A 19,899-nucleotide genomic window follows, 5' to 3' on the forward strand; every position below is an offset into this window, starting at 1 on the left:
TACATGCGTACCAATTATTCAAATAATGCATGGCATTTTCAGATTTTTTACCTAAATTCCCAGCAAAAAATAATTGATGTCATACTTTATAAACGACATCTTAATCACATCTAAAAATGCGATTGCATACTTTTCGCTTTTATTAACCAAACATATCCTTACAAATGAAAACACAGTTAAAAATCCGGAAAGAGATGTAGAAAAGTCACTACAAACAACATATTCGAAGTACTTCAAATTTTGATGAAAAACCAATGAAATTTACATAAGCGTTTCATTGAAAGAATGTGGTTTATTTTTGACATACAAATATCCGATTTTTACAGCTTCTAAAGATAAGATTAGATGGAGTTTAAAGTTGTCAATAATGAACAACATCCGTACAATGACATGCTAATGTAAAATTCATAGGTTTTTCACCTGAATTTGAAGCACTTCGGGTTACTAGTTGTGATGAAAATTCTACATCTTTTTCCACACTTTTTTTGCTGGGTTATTCAACAACTAACGAAGTTTTCTCTGATTTAACGGATATTTTTAAAAATAAAAATGTAAACAATAACAAACTCTGACATCTGTGCGTACCAGTCAAGTGAAAAAAAAAAATAATCAGCTGATTGAATAACACCAACTTATCTGAATTCGCCTTGATGCTAATGGATTTGCTGTCTGCCATGTTACCGCCGATAGCTATTGAAAATAAATTAACTTTTGTTATCTCGTGGTTCATTATTATAAGATACCATTTCCCAAAATGTGTATCCTTAGACCAATGTTTGGTGATCTGGATCAAATAATAAAAAGGAACTTTTTTAAAGTTTTTACTATTTTATTTATATTTCACGTAAAAGTATGATAATTAATTTTGATATCATGTGAAAGGTCTTTGAGAGGCGCTTTTATTGGCGTATTACAAATTAAAGTTAAAAAAAATAAAGTGTTATTTAGATTATTCAAAATTTTATTATATAGATTACACTACGCGGCAAAAATAAATATCTGGGAAAATATAGGCCGATCATCATAAAACTTGGTGAAAGGATTTGTTTTTAATTTTTAAGAATTAATCAAATTTAATTTTTTTTTAATTTTTTAAATTTTTTCCATCCCTGCATAATTTCTCACAAAACTTTTGTGCTTGCTCTATTTTATTGTTATAAATTATATACAAAATCCTACTTAAAACGTCTCTCGGATTCCGTTTTTATTTAAAATCTTTGAAAATTTTAAAATTAAGTGTATTTGAGAACTTAGCCGGCTTACAATCGAATTTAGTGTCAGCCGCCACCGCCGTTAATATTTGTCGACGCAGGGCTCTGTTGAGACGGTCAAAGTATCTTTTGCGGTTGTTAAAAACGTTTGTAACAAGTTTACTTTTTCACAATTTGTAAACAAACTAAAAATAATGGTAAGTAAATAAAGCATAAATGTTTATAATAATTAAATCGTTTTTGTGTTTCAGTTATTCTATTCGTTTTTCAAATCTTTGGTTGGCAAAGATGTAGTTGTCGAATTAAAAAATGATTTAAGGTAAGTGTGTGTGCAAAAATACCGGCTGTCTGGATTTTATTTAATTTCTTTTTCTGTATTTCAGTATTTGTGGAACTTTACATAGTGTAGACCAATATTTGAACATAAAATTAACTGATATTAGTGTAACCGATCCGGAAAAATATCCGCACATGTTGTCGGTAAAAAATTGTTTTATACGCGGTTCGGTTGTGCGTTACGTTCAGTTGCCGGGTGACGAAGTGGACACACAACTTTTGCAAGATGCTGCGCGCAAAGAAGCGGTTGTTAGTTCACGATGAAGCGGCCGGAAAATATATCCAGGCAAATTAATTTTATATTATTTTTTATTTTCACTTTAAAAATATTTGTTTATTTTATTTATCAAAATGTAAAAAACTAAAATGAAAGAGCTAAACTCCAATATTTAACGAGTTGAAATTAAATTACTGCTATTGCGATTGTATCTATTATTATCAATCCATTTTCACAACTTCTAGAATTTATAAAAAATCCATAGGAATTTTTAATTTTCAGCCCTTTGGTGTTAATTGTTTTAAATTGCCAAAAATATTTCATGTTAAAAAGTGATTTCCATCTGTTTATTATTCATTTACACTTTTATTCATCAGTTTCCTTCAGGGTTTTATTAAACGAATTATGTATATTAATGTTTAACGATCAAGAGATTTTCTCAAGGAATTATGGACCGAACGGCAAAAAAATAAACTGGGGTTTTAATGTATGTACTTTTAATTATCGAAAGGTGACAATTCAAAATTGAGTTGCTTGTAAGGAACTCATTAATATAACAACAATATATTTTAATTGCTAGTTTATTTTTATCTTCATATCATCTTTACTGGGTGGACGACGTTTGACCGAGAAAAAAACTTTCTTCTGGGATTTTTCCAGCATCAACTCATATTTACATTTTTTAATCAAATTTTCGCTATTTTAATACAAAAAGCGAAAATTTATATTTTTTTCGCATATTTTACAAAATGGATGTAACACATAAGATTTTTGATTCGATGCATTAGATTTTTTTGTAAATAACACAATATTTGAAGTCGTGTAGTGATAGGGTCAACATTTAGTTGTACCCCTAATGCTTATAATTTAGGGATTATTTAAAAAGGTAATATTTTTATCTTGCTTCCTATTGTTCCAATTTTCAAAATAAACATATAAGAATCCTTATAACCCAGAAGATTATTTAACTCAAATTTTCACGTATTTTACTGTCATTAGGACTATTTATAATTGCTATACATACTTCATTAAGACTACGGGAACTGGTACAAAAAATTCTCCATGTGTAGGGATTATATTAGATAGACTCCAAATCTACTCATGTACAGTGTCTCACATAAGTATTCGAATTTATGTGTACTTCGAAAAGAAACCTAATTTAATAATATTTTTTTGTGTAAAAAGAATAAATTAATTTGTTATATTATCTAGAGTGTCCTAAGGTTTAATATCACACTCTTTAAAATTTGGAAAAATTACATTTACATAAATTAATTTAACTTTTTTTAAAAAAGTCTATAAAATGATCTCACAAAAGTATTCGAATTTTCCCTATATTTCATATTTGACCATATTATGCGAAACCCAAAACTTAGAATCGAATGTTTTTTTGCTTAAAATTGTTTTAAGGGGTTTCTATCAACCGAAGGAATGTATTTTTGGTCCCCAATATTGGGGCATTTGTACCATCTTTTCATGTAATATCATCAAAATGGCGATTTTTGACCATATTTGCAATTTTTTTCCTTCTTTTCCAGAAATAAAACCAAATTTTAATATTGGGATTTAATAGACCTCTTGAGGTACCTAAAAATAATAATTTTTGTTAAAGGATCTGTACTTAATCGCTCGAAGATGTATTCTTGGGATCGTTCTTCTGTTTCTAATTGAATTATCTGGATCTTAAGTCCCTTTTCGTAGCACTAGGGTCGATATTTTCCGACAAAGTTGGCTAGTATATATTTTTGTAGATATTAGCACTAATATATTTTCAATTTCCAAGACATTGTATCGGTATACAACTTCAAAATATGCTTTAACAAAACATCATCCTATACAGTGGATTTCAGGTTTTACTACTCATAACTTCCCTCTTTTGTTGCCCATTACAATAACACTGTAAGTCAAAAATTTTGGGTTTGTTTTGATCATCGTAAATAATATATAACCAGATATCAATATTTTCGAGCTAGGGCATAATGATATGGTGATATGCAGCCTGGAAGCCATTGGTTATAAAATAATGATTATACTATATTGAAAGGAGTTTCTTCAAGGCATGTTTTGGGATTGTACACTTCCACAATATATTGAAAACTTGAAATGTTAAAAGCTGATATCTAAAAGAATATATACAAGACAACTTTCCCCAAAAATGTTTGACCCTAGTATTATAAAAATGGACTTAAGTTGCAATAAATTGAACTAGCGACAGAAGAATAATCCCAATAATATATCTTGGAACGTTAAAATACAGATTCTTGTAACAAAAAATATTATTTTTAGATACCCCAAGTGGTCTATTAAATACCAATATCAAATTTTGGTTTTATCTTTAGAAAAAAGGAGAAAAAGTTACAAATATTGACAAAAATCGCCATTTTAATGATATAACTTGAAAATATGGTACAAGTCCCCCAAAATTGTGGACCAAATGGGCCAAAAATATATCTTTTCGGTTGATAGTAACCCCTTAAAACAATTTTAAGCATAAAAACCATTCAATTATAAAATCTGGATTTCGTATAATATGATCAAATATGAAATACAGGAATAATTCGGGTCCAGTATCTTTCCTCTATGGACGTCTTATAAATGTTTAAATTAAAAAGGAAAGTATTTCACATTGATTCAACCAGTCTATGTTACATATATTTGGCAAAGAGTAGACGAGTAGAACGATTCTTTCTAAAACTAAGAGGTTTTCTCGCAGGACGACCAAGACCAGTCTCTTTTGCCATGTGACTAACCATATGAGTACTAGTATCGAATTTTATATTAATAAAAGGAGTGAACTCTATTATCATCAAATTATCCTGTATTATGTTGACTTTTCGCTGTATGTTTTTCATGAAATTTATTAATATTTTTGAATGTGGTGAATGTGGTGACATATCATACATATGTATCTATTATTTTCACGAATATTAGGTGTATAAAAATAAGTTTTCAATTTATACAAAAAACATTAACCTATACTATCTGAATATTGGTTAATTTTTCAAATCTCTAGAATGGTTTAAATGTGACTTGAAAATAGTAAAATGCCAATAAACATTCGAATGTATATTTCCAGAAACAACTTTTTTTTAGATTATGCCAGTAGGTATGTATTATATTAAATGAGCGATGTGTATTTACTAATAGCATCGAAAGACTTTTTTCCAATCGGAGTGGTCCCCACGGAAACAGTGTATTCAAAACTCCTTTACTATTGCCCACTGTGCACTACAATACTTTTTCTTTGATTATTATTGAAATGACATCTCTTCCTCCATAATTTTCGATACGTTGACCTGTACTAGTAATGTATTAAATTTTTCTTTACATTGAGTTAAAAATGTTTATCATGAAACTGAAATAAATATAAACAGCCGACATTGCAAAATTAAATTTAAATAATGAAAATATAAAAATTACAAAAATGTGTTAGCCACTAACAAACAACATTCATAGTATTCTTTTGAAATAATAAGTACATATGAATACACATACATACGTATTTTTATTTGTACAAAATGGTAAAGAAAGTTCGAGAATATTTAGTAAATAATTTTCGATTGTAAAAAGAATGAAATGAAACATAATTCCATTTCTATTGTTCATTCCTTTTGTAATAAATGAACACATGAAAATTTTATTGAAAAAATTTCCATTTTACAACTCATTTATATTCTTTTATTTGTTTCGTTCATTGCCTTTTCGATGAACACTTTATCATTTATTGCAATTCCCAACTCTCTATACATGCACGTACATATGTACATATATGAGGAGCTAGCTGTATTGTAAGGAATTAGGCATACTAGTCTAATTAATTACTATGTAACGTCCTTTTAATGAAATATACTGTTCTTTAAAATTTAATATTAAAAAATTTAGAATGTTTTACTTTTATGGAGATGCAGTTTAAGGAATAGAATTCTTTGCTAAAACAGAAATCCAGAGAAGAGTATTCAGAATTCATTATAGACCGTTATATACAGATATTTTAAGCAATTGTTGTTGATGGAAAATAAATGCTTAATACAAATACCAGGATGAAAATAAAATACATACATATTTACATAAATATTCACACCCATTAACAATAAAATTAAATTATCTATCGATTGTGATGGTGTTTTGCCACATACATATGTACAGTGTCTCACATAAATATTCGAATTTATTATTTTTTATGAATTACTGTGTTATTTTATGATGCTACTTTAAAAATAATAATGGTATTTAAAATTTTTTAATGAAATTTTATTAATTTATATTATTTTTACAAAATACAAGAAAAAAGTAATAAAAACTCATTAATGGTTTCCAAGAAAATGGAAAAAAACCCAAAAAGGGTCATTTCAGGTACTGCGCAAAAATATTCGAATTTTTTCTAAGAACTTTATTAGAATCCTTGAACACGTGTTTTATTGCCCATTAATTAACCTATTATGCAGGTAGTGTTTATATCGAATATTTAACATTATATTTTTTGGAAATTTGCATAATTATGTTGTAAATCCTTCCTGTGTAAGCGCTTAAAATGTTCAAAGAAAAAGAGTTGATCAATTCAAATTAAAAAATTAATTTATATCTGTATAATCAAGGCCGATCAATTAAATTCATATAGGAAATGTTTGATAGATTCCCATCGACAATATATTTTGTCATTACACGCATGGAACAAAGAATTCCATCGAGTATTTGCCATTATCAAGTCGTCCAAAACTGCTGTCAATACAGGACGACAGAGAAATACTGAGGAACCTTCATCTATCAGATACAAAAATTAACAACGAACTCAGGACAGTCCTGTGAATAAAAATTAGTGTCGAAATTGTGCGCAAAGTACTATTGAGCAATAATCTGCATGGTCAAGTACCAAGGTGAAACTGCTCATATCGAAGTTAATCGATGTTAAGTGTCTTGACTCCGCAAATAGACTCATAAGTAAGAATATTGGATTCTGGAAGGAGGTTATCTTCGACGATTAGAACAAATATAATATTTTTGGCTCAGATGGTCGTCAAATGATATGGCGAAAGCTTGGAGATGCCTTGAAATTATCTAACTTAAAACCAACTGTAAAGGACCCAAGTTGCTCTGCCATATTTTGGGGTTCTGTGTCCGTCCACGGTGTTGGACTGCTAAAATTTATTATTGTAATTATAGACTAGAAGGTCCACTTGTCAATTTTAGAGCAGAATTTGCATGCTTGTACCACCAAAATGGGGCTACAACCCATTCAATTTATTTTTCAACAGAAAAACGATCCAAAATATACGACCTGGTACGTGAAAATGTTGATCATTTACAACACTAAGTATCTTCTTTCACCAAATTTTCAATTGAGTGAATGTCTGGACTTAAACTCCATTGAAAATTTGTGGTTATATTTACAAGAACAACTTTTAAATCACTCATTATCCTCTAAAACCACCATACGATTGCTTTGCATGAAGAATGGGACATAATAACGCCAGAACTATTCCATAAATTGGTAGAAACGGTCCCACGACGCTTGGAAGTTGTTTTTAAAAATAAAGGCTACTATACAAAACATTAATTTTATTTTAATTATTTATTTTAACTTCATAGTGCTAATCTAAATATGATTTATACAAAAAATTCGAATACTTTTGTGAAGCTATTTTTTGCACTTTTTTAAAAAAAAGTTAAATTAGTTTAAGTAAATTATTTTTTTTTAATTTTTAAAATGTGGCATAAAATTTAAGGACTGTCTGGACAACATAATAAATTTATTTATTTATTTTTCCCGCAAAATCTATTATAAAATGATGTCTGTTTTCATAATACATTAAATTCGAATACTTATGAGAGACACTGTATGTACTTATTTACGACAAACAAATGCTTACTATTTGATGCTATTTTATTTATGATATGAATTGATATCATAATATTGAATTTCTTGTAATAATGTTATAAATAAACGATTAGTTTTGTTAATTGCTCATAAATATTCTAAAATTATTCATATTTAGAATTGCATTTTTCCGCATCCTCATTCGTAGAGCATTATTATTATTATTGAAGTTACTTCAATTAAAAATGTTTGTAAGTGTTATGCAGACTAAGGACATATATACGCCTGCAAACTAAAACAATATATGTAAGTCGATATGTAAGTTTGAGTTTTAACTTCAGAACAGATCGGCGGATCTAAATCGAATTTTGACATTATAATCCTCATGCGTTCCACTAGAAGATCTAGAAACTCAATAGGATTGGATTCTTAAGGTGCTTGCCACATTTATTCTTCTTCTTTTAACTCTGAAGCTAACAATGAGTACAAACTGATACATTAATATGATTAATTAATCATACAGGCCTATCATAGAATTCAATTCCGAAATTGGAATTATTTGTAATAAAGCTTAAAAAATCATTAATCAAACCTTATTTCAATTCCACTTTAGAAATTCGAAGTTGTCATTTTACTTTTTCTGAAGACGCAAAATACTGAATAATTCCACTTTCGATCGAAATGAAATTCTGTGAAAGGTTTGATATTCTATCTATTATTTACACAATTATTAACGTAAAATGAAGAAAAATTTAATTGATTGACAAGGGACCTAATTATGCTGAAATCGAATGGGCGGCGACAAAGAAAAAAGGTTTTTGTATAATGCATTATATCGCATGGGATTAATAGAATAATTTTACTGGTCTAATATTATTTTATTTGCATTCAGTTTAGCTTTATTCTATTCTTCTTTAATATTTATAATGAACTTTTTCTTTTTTTTTCTTTTGCAGGTAAGTCTATGCATTTCATTAGCATCAAATTAACGAGCACTTTCATATATACAACAACAACAAAAAATCATTTAATTTCGTAATTCATTGGTTGTAAAACAAATTTATTGTTCCTATTTTTGCGACTTTAAATACTATTAAATGCACTTTATTTAGAATGGAAAAGGGAGGCCTGTAAGTACATTTTTAATTATATTTTTTTTTCTATAAATATAGTAATGCAAATGCACTAAGGAGCAAAGTTTAAAAAAGTTAAACCTAATCGAATAGTAAAATATAATCAAATTAGGGTGGATTGAAATAAGTTTTCTCAAATCGATTTCTAATTGTGAAAACTCAATTTTAACCACTTTAACAAAATCATAATTTATACAAAGTGAAAAAATCAATAGAATAAATAAACGAAAATACTTATATTAAACATTTTGAATTTGTTTTAACAATATTATAAAAAAAAGTTTCCAATTTAACGACTTAATTTTGTGTAAATAAAATTGTCTGTGTTGCAATTACATTATGTATTTTTAAATAAATATGTAATAGTCAAATTTTACTCTTTTTAAAATTATATCCGACGGTTCATGTACTTTCATGAAAAGTTTTTCAATAAAAGAATGAAAGTGTTTTTATATATTATTTTACACAAGGTTTTCAATACAATAATGTAAGAGCGTGTATTTAAAGTTTATTTTTATTTTAAATTTTTATACATATAACACATATAAATACATACATACATGTGTATAAACTTTTTTTGGCAATAACTTTTCGTTTATTTTATAACAATTTATAAAACAACATACATATTGCGAAGAGCTTTTATTGGAATAAAATCGAAGAGAAAAAATTTAAAATACAATATTTATGTATGGCTTAAATATTCTTACATGTGCATGCACATGATTGAAATGATTCCAACTAATTGTACAGCTTTAATTTTTTTATACTTAATGCGTTCCAAAATTGTTTGGACGAAAAATCTTCCCTACTTATAGAATTATTGCTGCAACTGAAATTTCTGACCCTTAACAAGTAAAAAATTGTTGTACTATGTGGCCGACCATATGATACCCTACACCAATTATGAGATTAAATGCGATTTATTATTCATATGTATTTAATCAATTGATTGATGGGAAAATATGAAAATATGTCTGGGGGAAAATATGAAACGATCTCCATAAAATTTTGCAGATGGATTTACTTTCATATAAAATGTATTAATAATGAATGTCTTTGCGGCATTAGCTTTTCTACGTCAATTATGGATATTTAATTAATTTTCTGACGGGGGCTTTGACCCCATAGGGTCAAATGAGACCCGATGACAGGTTCGTCAAGAGGAGTATGAAACTTAGTTGCCCCACTTTTTGTCAAGATAGGAGTAAATTAAACATACCCAGCAAAAAATAATTGATGTCATACTTTACAAACGACGTCTTAATCAAATCTAAAAATGCGATTACATATTTTTCGCTTTTATAAACAAAACATTTCCTTAAAAATTAAAACCCAGTTAAAAGTGAGGAATGAGATGTTGAAAAGTCACTACAAATAACATATTCGAAGTACATAAAATTTTGGTGAAAAACCAATGAAATTTACATAAGCGCGTTAAACCATATTGGTTTATTTTTAAAATCCAAATATCGGATTCTTAATGCTTCCAAAAATAAAATTAGATGTAAAAAAAATAAAATTCGAAGTTGCCAAAAATGAACGACACGCTAATGTAAAATTCATAGGTTTTTCACCAAAATTGGAAGTACTTCAAGTATGTTATTTGTGGTGAAAATTCGTCTTCTTTTTCCTCACTTTTTTGCTGGGTAATTTACAGCTAATTGACTCAGGAAATGATTGATACACTTTAAGGTAGATAAAAACCGATGTTTTCCGATCGGAATGAAATTTGTATCAATGTTAGTCCTATTGGAAAGTAGTCTAGACACAAAAACCATTAAGAACTTTCTGAGTTACAGTGGGTAAAAGTTTGATATTTTTGCAAAAGTTGTGTTTCATCTTATGTATGTAACTTATTACCTATTATTCGTAGTAAAAATTGTTCTAAATAGTTTAGGTAGTAGCTATTTCTTAATTTTTTCGGAAAAAGTATTTAAAAAAAGTTTAAACAATATCGAACTTTTTTGCAATTTTTTTTTTTACCTTTTTCTCCAATCATGGCCCTTTTTATATTCTTTATTTTGGCTAAAAATAAAGCTTAGACTTGGAAATTGTGTTGTGATACAATCCTTATTAATATCAATACTCACTGCTGTAGTCTGAAAGTACCTTTAATGACTTCTCGGAGTGTTGGTAGTTGATTTTTTCAACATCTTTATAGTAAGAAGAAGTACTTGATTTTGTAACATAGTTTACATATATTTTATTTAAAATTTGACTTGTAATTAAAATATTTTATATCATTTACACTTTTTTACATTATTAAAAATTAAATTCTATTATATTAACGTATATTTACATATACATACATATTTATTAAATATATCATTTAAATTTTAATATTAAATATTGTCATTAATAATCTTATTTACATATGTATAAAAAACCAACAATAATAATTAAATAAAACCTTTTATATATATTTATAACAAAATCATAAAGCACTAGCCTTAACAAAATATATTGTACACTTTTAAATGAATTTATTTATTTATTTGTTTTTTCATTAAATATAATTTCTGTGTCTTGGAGGGCAAATTCTTGAGAAGTAAAGTGCATAAATAAATTTTGTAATTAGTTTTGCAAAAAAATTTCCTAAATGAAACAACCATGTTAGTTTTTTATACTATATTACATTTTGCTTTGCACTTTTAGTATAAAATCTAAAGTATATTTACTTAATAGCAGTCTCTTTGTGAACATTTTATAAGTATGAAACTGTCCAGTTTCCTTCATAATTTAGGTCTCATACACTCGACACATTATCGTCCATACCGGACAAAAGTGGTTGTAAACCGATTGCATTCACAGATGTTTGCGTTAACAAACAATTACGATTTTCTCCACCATTAAGGGGAGATGAAGAGAAATTCTTCATACTTGCCACACCACCCCGTTGGTTATCATAACTTAAAACTACAGATACTGCTCCAACACCATTACCTCCACCATTTCCTCGAATTTCTCCATTGCTTAAACATGCTATATCGCTACTGTCATCACTGCGACCCACACTACTACAACTACTCACAGAATTATCATTCTGTATGATTTCCGTTGAATGATTATGATATTGTTGAGTGGCTGCAGCTGATATTGCCTTACGATGATTATAATTGTGCTTGTGTAAGCTGCTGCCACCAGGCCCTCCATTGCCCGGACAAGATGTTACCAATGCCCTTTGATTGGGATGAGGACTTTTCATTGATGCTGATTTTCTTATTAATGACGGTGTTGTTGCTGGCACATTTATTGCTGTTGCCGACAATGATGGTCCTGTTGTTTGCAGTAATCCAATATTTTCTTTGTATGCACTGCCCGTACTAATGCTGCGATAATAGCTAGACTGTCTGAATGTTCGAACTTGACGACCATTGCCATCCACTTGTGTAACCGCTGTCAGCATTGAGGGTGTCCTTTGTGAATCACCTCTGAAAGTATATCTTGTAGTTTTAATACGGCCGAACAAGAAGACAAAAAAAAAATAATAGGAACAAATGCAAAAGATACAGAACAGACAAAGAAAAATATGTAAAGTTGGAGAAATAGAAGACAATACAGTTACAAAAAATGATATATGTATGATATATATAGGTACATACATTTTTTCTCAAAATATTAACATATTACAAATTGCTTTGAATTATTCGTTTTCGAAATAAATTTAGCTCAGAAGGGACTCTTAATGATTAATCTGTTCAATTGCGTTTAAAGCACTTTATTGATTCATCATTGATTCTTATTGGTAAAATTCTTTTAAATTTAATTTGTTAACATCCAATTAAATATTTTAAAATTTAGTTAAAAAAACAGTGATTTAGCAATTGTAAGTATCTAGCACATAACAGCAAAAAGTAAAAAAGATATACAATCACAAAAAAAATTTTGATTAATATTTACCAATATAATTTTTTGTTAGAAAGGCTTTCGTGCTTAAAATATGAAATTTTCTCGAATTAATCATTTCTGTATAGAATACTATATATTTAAAATAACCACAATAAATCAATATTTTGGAGCAACACGAAAAACATAACTAGTAATGAAGACGAATTCGCTCATGAGAATGGAAAGAAGCCAATCAAATAGTTTTCAAACATTTATCTAAACCAACTCCTACATTTACCTTCAACTAATTTTGTCTTTATTTAGATTTTCTAATTATTTTCTTTTCTATTTTTGAAATCTGCTTTTTCCTTGTAACTTCCGATGATTAAAATAGAAAAATAAAATCAAACTAATTTATATTCAAGTGTGCTACGAGTTAGTACAAACCTATTTAAACTGTATGTTCCATTGTTGTTGTTGCTTTTTTTGCTAGTCTTCCTCTTCATGGGGCACAGATGAAAAGCACCATAAATAAGCGGATTTACTAAGCTATTGGACATTCCAAAAAAGAATATGGCCGATTGTAAATCTTCACCAAACTGTAAAAGGAAGAGAAAGACAGAAAAAGAAAAATGAATAGACATAAAATTAATATATTTTATACAAAAAATATTGGTATCTGTATATTTGAAATCTTACTAGGAATATGAATATCGTGTATTCAAGTGCAAAAAACCTTAACAGGATTTTCATGCACTACTTTAGTAATTTTCAGATTTTTACTGTTATTGCCTTTTGCACTTTTAACAGCGATAGACAGAATATTAACAAGAATAATATGAATATTAAGTTATAAACACACATGCACACATTTATTAATTAACAAAAGAAATTTTTATTAAAACTTAATAAAATTAATTTATATACAAAAATATATTTCACAAATATTTCAGCAAAAAAAAAAAAAAAAATGTGGAAAAAGATGTAGAATTTTTCATCACAACTAGTAACCCGAAGTGCTTTAAATTCAGGTGAAAAACTTATGAATTTTACATTAGCGTGTCATTGGAGGGATGTTGTTCATTTTTGACAACTTTGAACTGCATCTAATCTTACCATTAGAAGCTGTAAAAATCCGATATTTGTAAAAATAAACCACATTCTTTCAATAACACGCTAATGTAAATTTCATTGGTTTTTCATCAAAATTTGAAGTATTTCGAATATGTTGTTTGTAGTGACTTTTCTACTTCTCTTTCCTCATTTTTAACTATGTTTTCATTTGTAAGGATATGTCTGGTTTATAAAATATGTAATCGCATTTTTAGATTTGATTAAGATGTCGTTTGTAAAGTATGACATCAATTATTTTTTGCTGGGATACTAGATACATTTTTCATAAATATACTAAATATGTATGTATGTACATATCATAGCAGTATCCTCAATTTATGACTTAGAAACAATTTATCAAAATTAGATGTGTTTTTGTTAATATCTTTAACACATTCAAGAAATATGTGAATTTTAAAAAACTTTTAAATTAAAAATTAAATTTGCCATATTTTCTTATATAATTCAATAATATTCATCTTTACGTCTAGCAATCTACTTTAATTGTTATTTATATATATATAATTAATTACATTTAGTACAAAATGTGTTAACTCAATATTAAGTTTAATGTAATTGAGTATTAAAAAATTTAAAAAATTATAAAGTCCATTATAGAGTATGAACATGTCCTAGGAGGAAGTCAATTGACTCTGTGGAGACAGTAAAACAAGTTTCAAAAGTTTCCCCTCTCGGTAAAGAGACTACTATATTTAAATACAGCACAGTAAATTGGCGAGTTGCCTAGTCAATAGTCTAGTCAATAGTCTAGTCTATAGTCTAGTCTATAGTCTAGTCTATAGTCTAGTCTATAGTCTAGTCTATAGTCTAGTCTATAGTCTAGTCTATAGTCTAGTCTATAGTCTAGTCTATAGTCAAGTCTATAGTCTAGTCTATAGTCTAGTCTATAGTCTAGTCTATAGTCTAGTCTATAGTCTAGTCTATAGTCTAGTCTATAGTCTAGTCTATAGTCTAGTCTATAGTCTAGTCTATAGTCTAGTCTATAGTCTAGTCTATAGTCTAGTCTATAGTCTAGTCTATAGTCTAGTCTATAGTCTAGTCTATAGTCTAGTCTATAGTCTAGTCTATAGTCTAGTCTATAGTCTAGTCTATAGTCTAGTCTATAGTCTAGTCTATAGTCTAGACTATAGTCTAGTCTATAGTCTATGTGTTTTCAATACGGATGCTTATTCGATCAGTTTTATGTTTCAAACACGATGATTTCTTTAAAATTTAAGAAATAAGCTTCGAAGCTATTTTTCGAAATTTTGTTTTTATCAGTCTTGTAGAAAAGCGTTATGTATGTATGTACATATGTACATATATTTCAAATTTATGGTATAATTTGAGTTTTATATAATAATCCTATTACACTTGATATATTGCATTAATCTGTGGCCAGCCGACACTTGTTAAAAGTTTATTTTCGTATTTAACAAACATTACACAAGGGTCATACTAGGCACCTCAAATGTATTGTTTTACAATATATATATTTATATTTATTTATTTATTAAATCTGCCATATTCACGAATGTCTAAAATGTGTTTTCTATTATAATTACTACTTCAAACACAATAGACCGTAAGTTTAAAGAAATCATTATATTAAATGTAATGATATCTTTAAACAAATTTACAACTTACAAATTTTGTATAGTTTTGATGATCTAGCTCACTCATTCGCTGTGTTAATTATCATTTTTTTTACTAGAACATTCTTTTGTTGCCATTACATAATAATCCTAAAATGTAACTATAGGGTATTAAAATTAAGATTACATTCTACATTTAAAAAAACCACAATCATTTTTACTTATATTTTGTATCCGGTATATGTGACTGGCTAAACGAACAGCTGAGTGGTTGAGAAGGGTGTGAATAACTCTATTCGTCCGTTTATTTACCTTTAAATTAGATATTTTACCACTATATGTCTTAGTAATGACACAACAATTAATTAAAATGTATTTTATGGTCGTAAATGAAAGCCAGGAAGGAGGAAATCTTATTTAGTTGTTCAGTTCTTTACGAAGATTTATTCAATTACTTTAATTTCTTAACTTCTTCGCACTATAAATAAATACGGTGAAGGTATAAACGGCATATACTTTTATATCTTAAATATTGTAATAAGATTTTATTAATACTATAAACAAACATTTTATAGGATTATAACTCACACTATAATATACTTTTACAACTCCTACTATCTCACACTGCAGACACACAGATACTTAGATACATAGAAAATATGTATAATAGGAAAGCAAATAAAATAGAACAACCACAAATAAGAATAGGCAAAATGAAAAAATAAAAAAAAAATCAAAGGAAAAGGATGCCTGATATTTATACTTTTTTGTTTATTTAATTTTTTTTAAGAATAGAAAAATTTGCAACGTTTCAACATTTAAGCAGATTACTTTACTTACTCTTTTATCTGGATTCCAGAACATAAAAATCAACATCATGACATTGTAAGGTGTCCAACAGATGAGGAAAGCAAAAATGATTACTACGGAAATACGTAGAGATTTCATTTTGGCTTTATGTATAAGTCTCTGACGATTCGTTTGACTAGTTGGTTTGTTCGTGTAACCAGCTAGTTTTGAACCTTGAAACATTTTTTCACTGTCTGTAAAGATAAATAAATAAATGAAAAAGCATTAAACAATAGAAATAAAACAAACAACAAAAACAGATTGTAAATTAAATATAAAAAATGTTGTTTGTTGCTGATACTGTTTTTGGCAACTGTAACATGGGTTGGAGATATAAAAAAATTCTATTTAGATAAAAAGACATTAACATACAAATAAGTAAATAAATATTAAGGTTTGAAAAACTATCCACTTGGAAGGGTATTATAGAATTTAAGGGAGACAACAATGTGACTCCTGATGTTTATCTTTTATAACTCTGAGAAAGAACATCAGCACTTTTAATGCAGTTACCTGTAAAAAACGTTTAAATGCTTTTTATTAGGTAAAAGTTCTGTCAGAATATTAGGATAAGGGTTTACATCTTGATAACGTATGCTTATTAATATTTGTTTTTTATTTTATGCATTTTGGAAAGAAATAGTATATTTAAAAATTAGCTTTTTATGACAGGTTTTAAATACATATTATTTGTTTGCTGTTTTAGTTTTGCATTATGCAGATTCTATAGGAAATTTATCAGCAAGTTTAATAATATTTTTTTAGACTCTGGTTTTTAAATTTAAATTTCAAGTTTTTTTTCTTAGTTTAATATACTAACAACTTAAAGCATTTGCGTGCGTCTGATAAGTTTCTGAAATAACGATTTATTGAATGTTTTCTATAAATAAGAACTAACGAATCACACAAAGTTTAAGCTTTCTCTGAGAATATCCTTTAAAGTGTGTAACAATCATATTTTATCAAAATTAAATGGAATAAGTATGAAAAGGGGTTTAAAGCTAAATTCTATTATTAATGGCTTTCATCTTAAAACCTAAACAACGCATCTGTGATTAACTGCTGTCAATGGCATCTTCCGGATGTAGTAGGAGTTAATGGAAAATCTATTGTTTTCTTCACGTAGGTGGATTAACTTAGTAGAAACTGAAACTTAACAATACACATTTAAGTATATAATTTTTTTCATCCATACATCATTGACAGAATAATTTAAAATACTTCTATTGCTTTTGATGACAGAAATTTTATTTTTTTTCTAGATTAGTTGTAGAAATCGTGGTAACAGAGTTTTAAAAGCATTTTATAAGACTATAAGACTAGTTGTGAAAATTATTGGTAATATTCTAAATGTTCAAAAGCTGTGCTCATTCAAACTCATTAAGTATTTTACAGTGTATTTTATGTAACCACTATTTTTAGTAATTCTGAGTAAATCAAAGTAAATAATGATTTTCTACTCCGATTACTTATAAACTAAAGTTTATTTTTGTGAACAAATCTTTGTTTAAGTTAAATCAAATTGTTTTTAAACTGGAACATTTCTTTAATAAACCATTGAGACATGGAAAAATATATACAAATTTAGAATTAAAATCTGGTCTGAAAGCATGCATACATACATATTTATGTATGTATACATATGTATATTGTTCTTAACATTTAACACACAATTTTTTATTAAGTTTTTAAAACTACACGCATTAAGTGCAAAAAAAAGTTTTCTTTAAGAAAAAATCATAGATAAAAGTTAGTTTTTACTTACTTGAAATGGTGCGAAATGTTGACATATACGTTCCAAATAGTATACACAATGGCAAAAGGAATGTGAAAACTAATGTGAATGTGGCATAAAGCTGCTCCTGCCATTCAGCCGTATAAAATCCATGTGTTACACATTGATAAAATTCTTCAATAAAAGGACCACGTGCAACACGAAATATAAAAAACTGTAAGAAAAACGAAAACGAAAACAAAAAAAAAAAAAAAAATCAATGATAAAGGGGGAAAATGGAGTATATTATTATTACATTATTATATGTATGTATTTAATAAACTTTTCTTTGAAAAAATCTATCAATAAATATTAAAGCGCATAAAAATGAAGAAAATATTTAAGAGAAATGTGTTCGTATTTTCGTTAATCAACTACCTCTGAGGAAGTAGTTAAGTTCTTTTTATAGCTTTTTTTGACTCATTACTTTTCAATATAAGTTTTTATTGGTTTCTTAATTATGTAATTACACTTTTAAATCTCCAACTGATTTTATTCCGAAAGAAATTAACATTTTTACGAAAAGTACAAATTTTGTTTAAATTTTAATGAAATAACTTAACATATATATAAATAAGAAATTTGTTTCTCTGATCCGAATGAAACGAAATTGTAAATAAAAATAATTACGTTAAAATTAAGGGTTTCTGTAATGGTGCTTTACCCATTACTTTAGTAGTGTTCAAATGGTATTTTGTATTCGATTGTTTCTAAAAAAAAAATAAATTAAATAATTAAATATCCAATCAAAAAAAATTCTACTTAATTAAGAACTGGATTTAAAAGTGATGCGGGAGCCATTCAAGAAACATTTTATGACATTCCAGAGTTTTCTTTTGGATAGTTTAAATTTTTCCTTTTTATACCCACCATCAAAAAAATGGGGGTATATTGATTTTGTCACCCCGTTTGTAACACATCGAAATATTGGTCGTTGAATCACAAAAGTATATATATTCTAATACTTATTAAATTCTAAGACGATCTAGCCATGTCTGTCAGTCTGTCTGTTGAAAGCATGATAGATTCCGAACGGAAAGAGCTAGAGAGTTGAAAATGTCCACAAATATTCCTTATAGGTAATGTTTGTTTGGTATTGCAAATCGGCAATATTGGTCCACGATTTCGCATATCCCCCATACAAGTGGCCCCCCAAAAAACGAATTTCATGCGGAATGGTAACTTCCCCTATCCCCCATATAAAGTCCCCTTCAGAAAATTACCGGCTTAAAATACGAGTATCGCGATGAAATTCAACATAAATAACTTTTTTATATGAGCCAAAATATCCCTTCCAAATTTGAAGTGGATCGGTCCATAATGGTGTCTATCCCCATATAAGGTTATAAGGACATCTTTCCATAATTGAACGTTCTCCTCATATATAAAGCCGCTATGAGAAAATTACGAGTACTTCATCGTTGTATTCCCCATAAAATCTCCCTGATGGTTACAGAGGAGCATTTCATTTACGGCATTCATTCAATTTGGTGGGTATATAAGATTCGGCATAGCCGAATATAACACTCTTACTTGTCTGTTTTGTTTTTTCCCCCTTTTTTTTATTGGTCTTGCAACATATGGTTGGTGGGTGTCATAATGGAATGAATATACGGATTCATGGTTACATTTCACTGCTACACTATTAAGCTGGAAATGAAAAATGAAATTACATACATTCATATTTTTAGACCGTTTTTGTACGGATACTATGTAGACTCCGATTTTAATCATACATAAGCTCCAAGGCTCTAATACCATTCACACTATAGTAGTGTACGTAGCATATAAAAATGCATTTGTATAAATTTATTTGCACGAAAAAAAAAATAATAATTTTCCCAGTTCTTTAATATTCTGTTTCATTACCAAGTACATTATAAACATTGTCTACGTAATTACAGTGTTGATTTACTTAAGTGTAAAATAGAACAAAAAGAAAATACATACTTTGTCATTTAGTTTCACTTATTTAATCAAAACAGGAAAAATTAATTAAAACAGAGTTGCCGCAAAAGAAGTAAA

At 27.9% G+C, this 19,899-nt stretch overlaps 2 protein-coding genes across 7 annotated transcripts in view; one reads left to right on the top strand and one right to left on the bottom strand.

Annotated features, from left to right (window-relative positions):
* The first annotated feature begins 1,278 nt into the window (after positions 1 to 1,278).
* LOC119607992 (U6 snRNA-associated Sm-like protein LSm2) overlaps positions 1,279 to 19,899 on the top strand; it is a 115,329-nt gene continuing 96,708 nt past the window's right edge. For 2 of the 3 annotated variants that reach the window (XR_005231778.1, XR_005231777.1), the window contains exons 1-3: positions 1,279 to 1,408; positions 1,463 to 1,530; positions 1,595 to 1,833. Coding sequence is in view for 1 of the 3 variants with exons in the window: in XM_037962190.1 (XP_037818118.1) it covers positions 1,406 to 1,408; positions 1,463 to 1,530; positions 1,595 to 1,811 (288 nt within the window). In the remaining 2 variants the exon portion in view is untranslated. Of the gene's footprint in view, positions 1,409 to 1,462; positions 1,531 to 1,594; positions 1,986 to 19,899 lie in introns of those variants that run through there. The other variant, XM_037962190.1, reaches the window with a different exon arrangement.
* Positions 11,447 to 19,899, bottom strand: part of LOC119607953 (gonadotropin-releasing hormone receptor) — a 34,744-nt gene continuing 26,291 nt past the window's right edge. For all 4 annotated transcript variants that reach the window (XM_037962149.1, XM_037962132.1, XM_037962140.1 and 1 more), the window contains 4 exons: positions 17,866 to 18,049; positions 16,092 to 16,294; positions 12,991 to 13,142; positions 11,447 to 12,146 (listed from right to left, as the gene is read on the bottom strand). In XM_037962149.1, the coding sequence (XP_037818077.1) occupies positions 11,462 to 12,146; positions 12,991 to 13,142; positions 16,092 to 16,294; positions 17,866 to 18,049 (1,224 nt within the window). In that variant the 3' untranslated portion in view covers positions 11,447 to 11,461. The remainder of the gene's footprint in view (positions 12,147 to 12,990; positions 13,143 to 16,091; positions 16,295 to 17,865; positions 18,050 to 19,899) is intronic.

The sequence above is a fragment of the Lucilia sericata genome, unplaced genomic scaffold (assembly GCF_015586225.1).
Source record: "Lucilia sericata isolate MDLA Ls3-8-SP2 unplaced genomic scaffold, ASM1558622v1 Contig000021F_arrow, whole genome shotgun sequence".
Classification (NCBI taxonomy): domain Eukaryota; kingdom Metazoa; phylum Arthropoda; class Insecta; order Diptera; family Calliphoridae; genus Lucilia; species Lucilia sericata.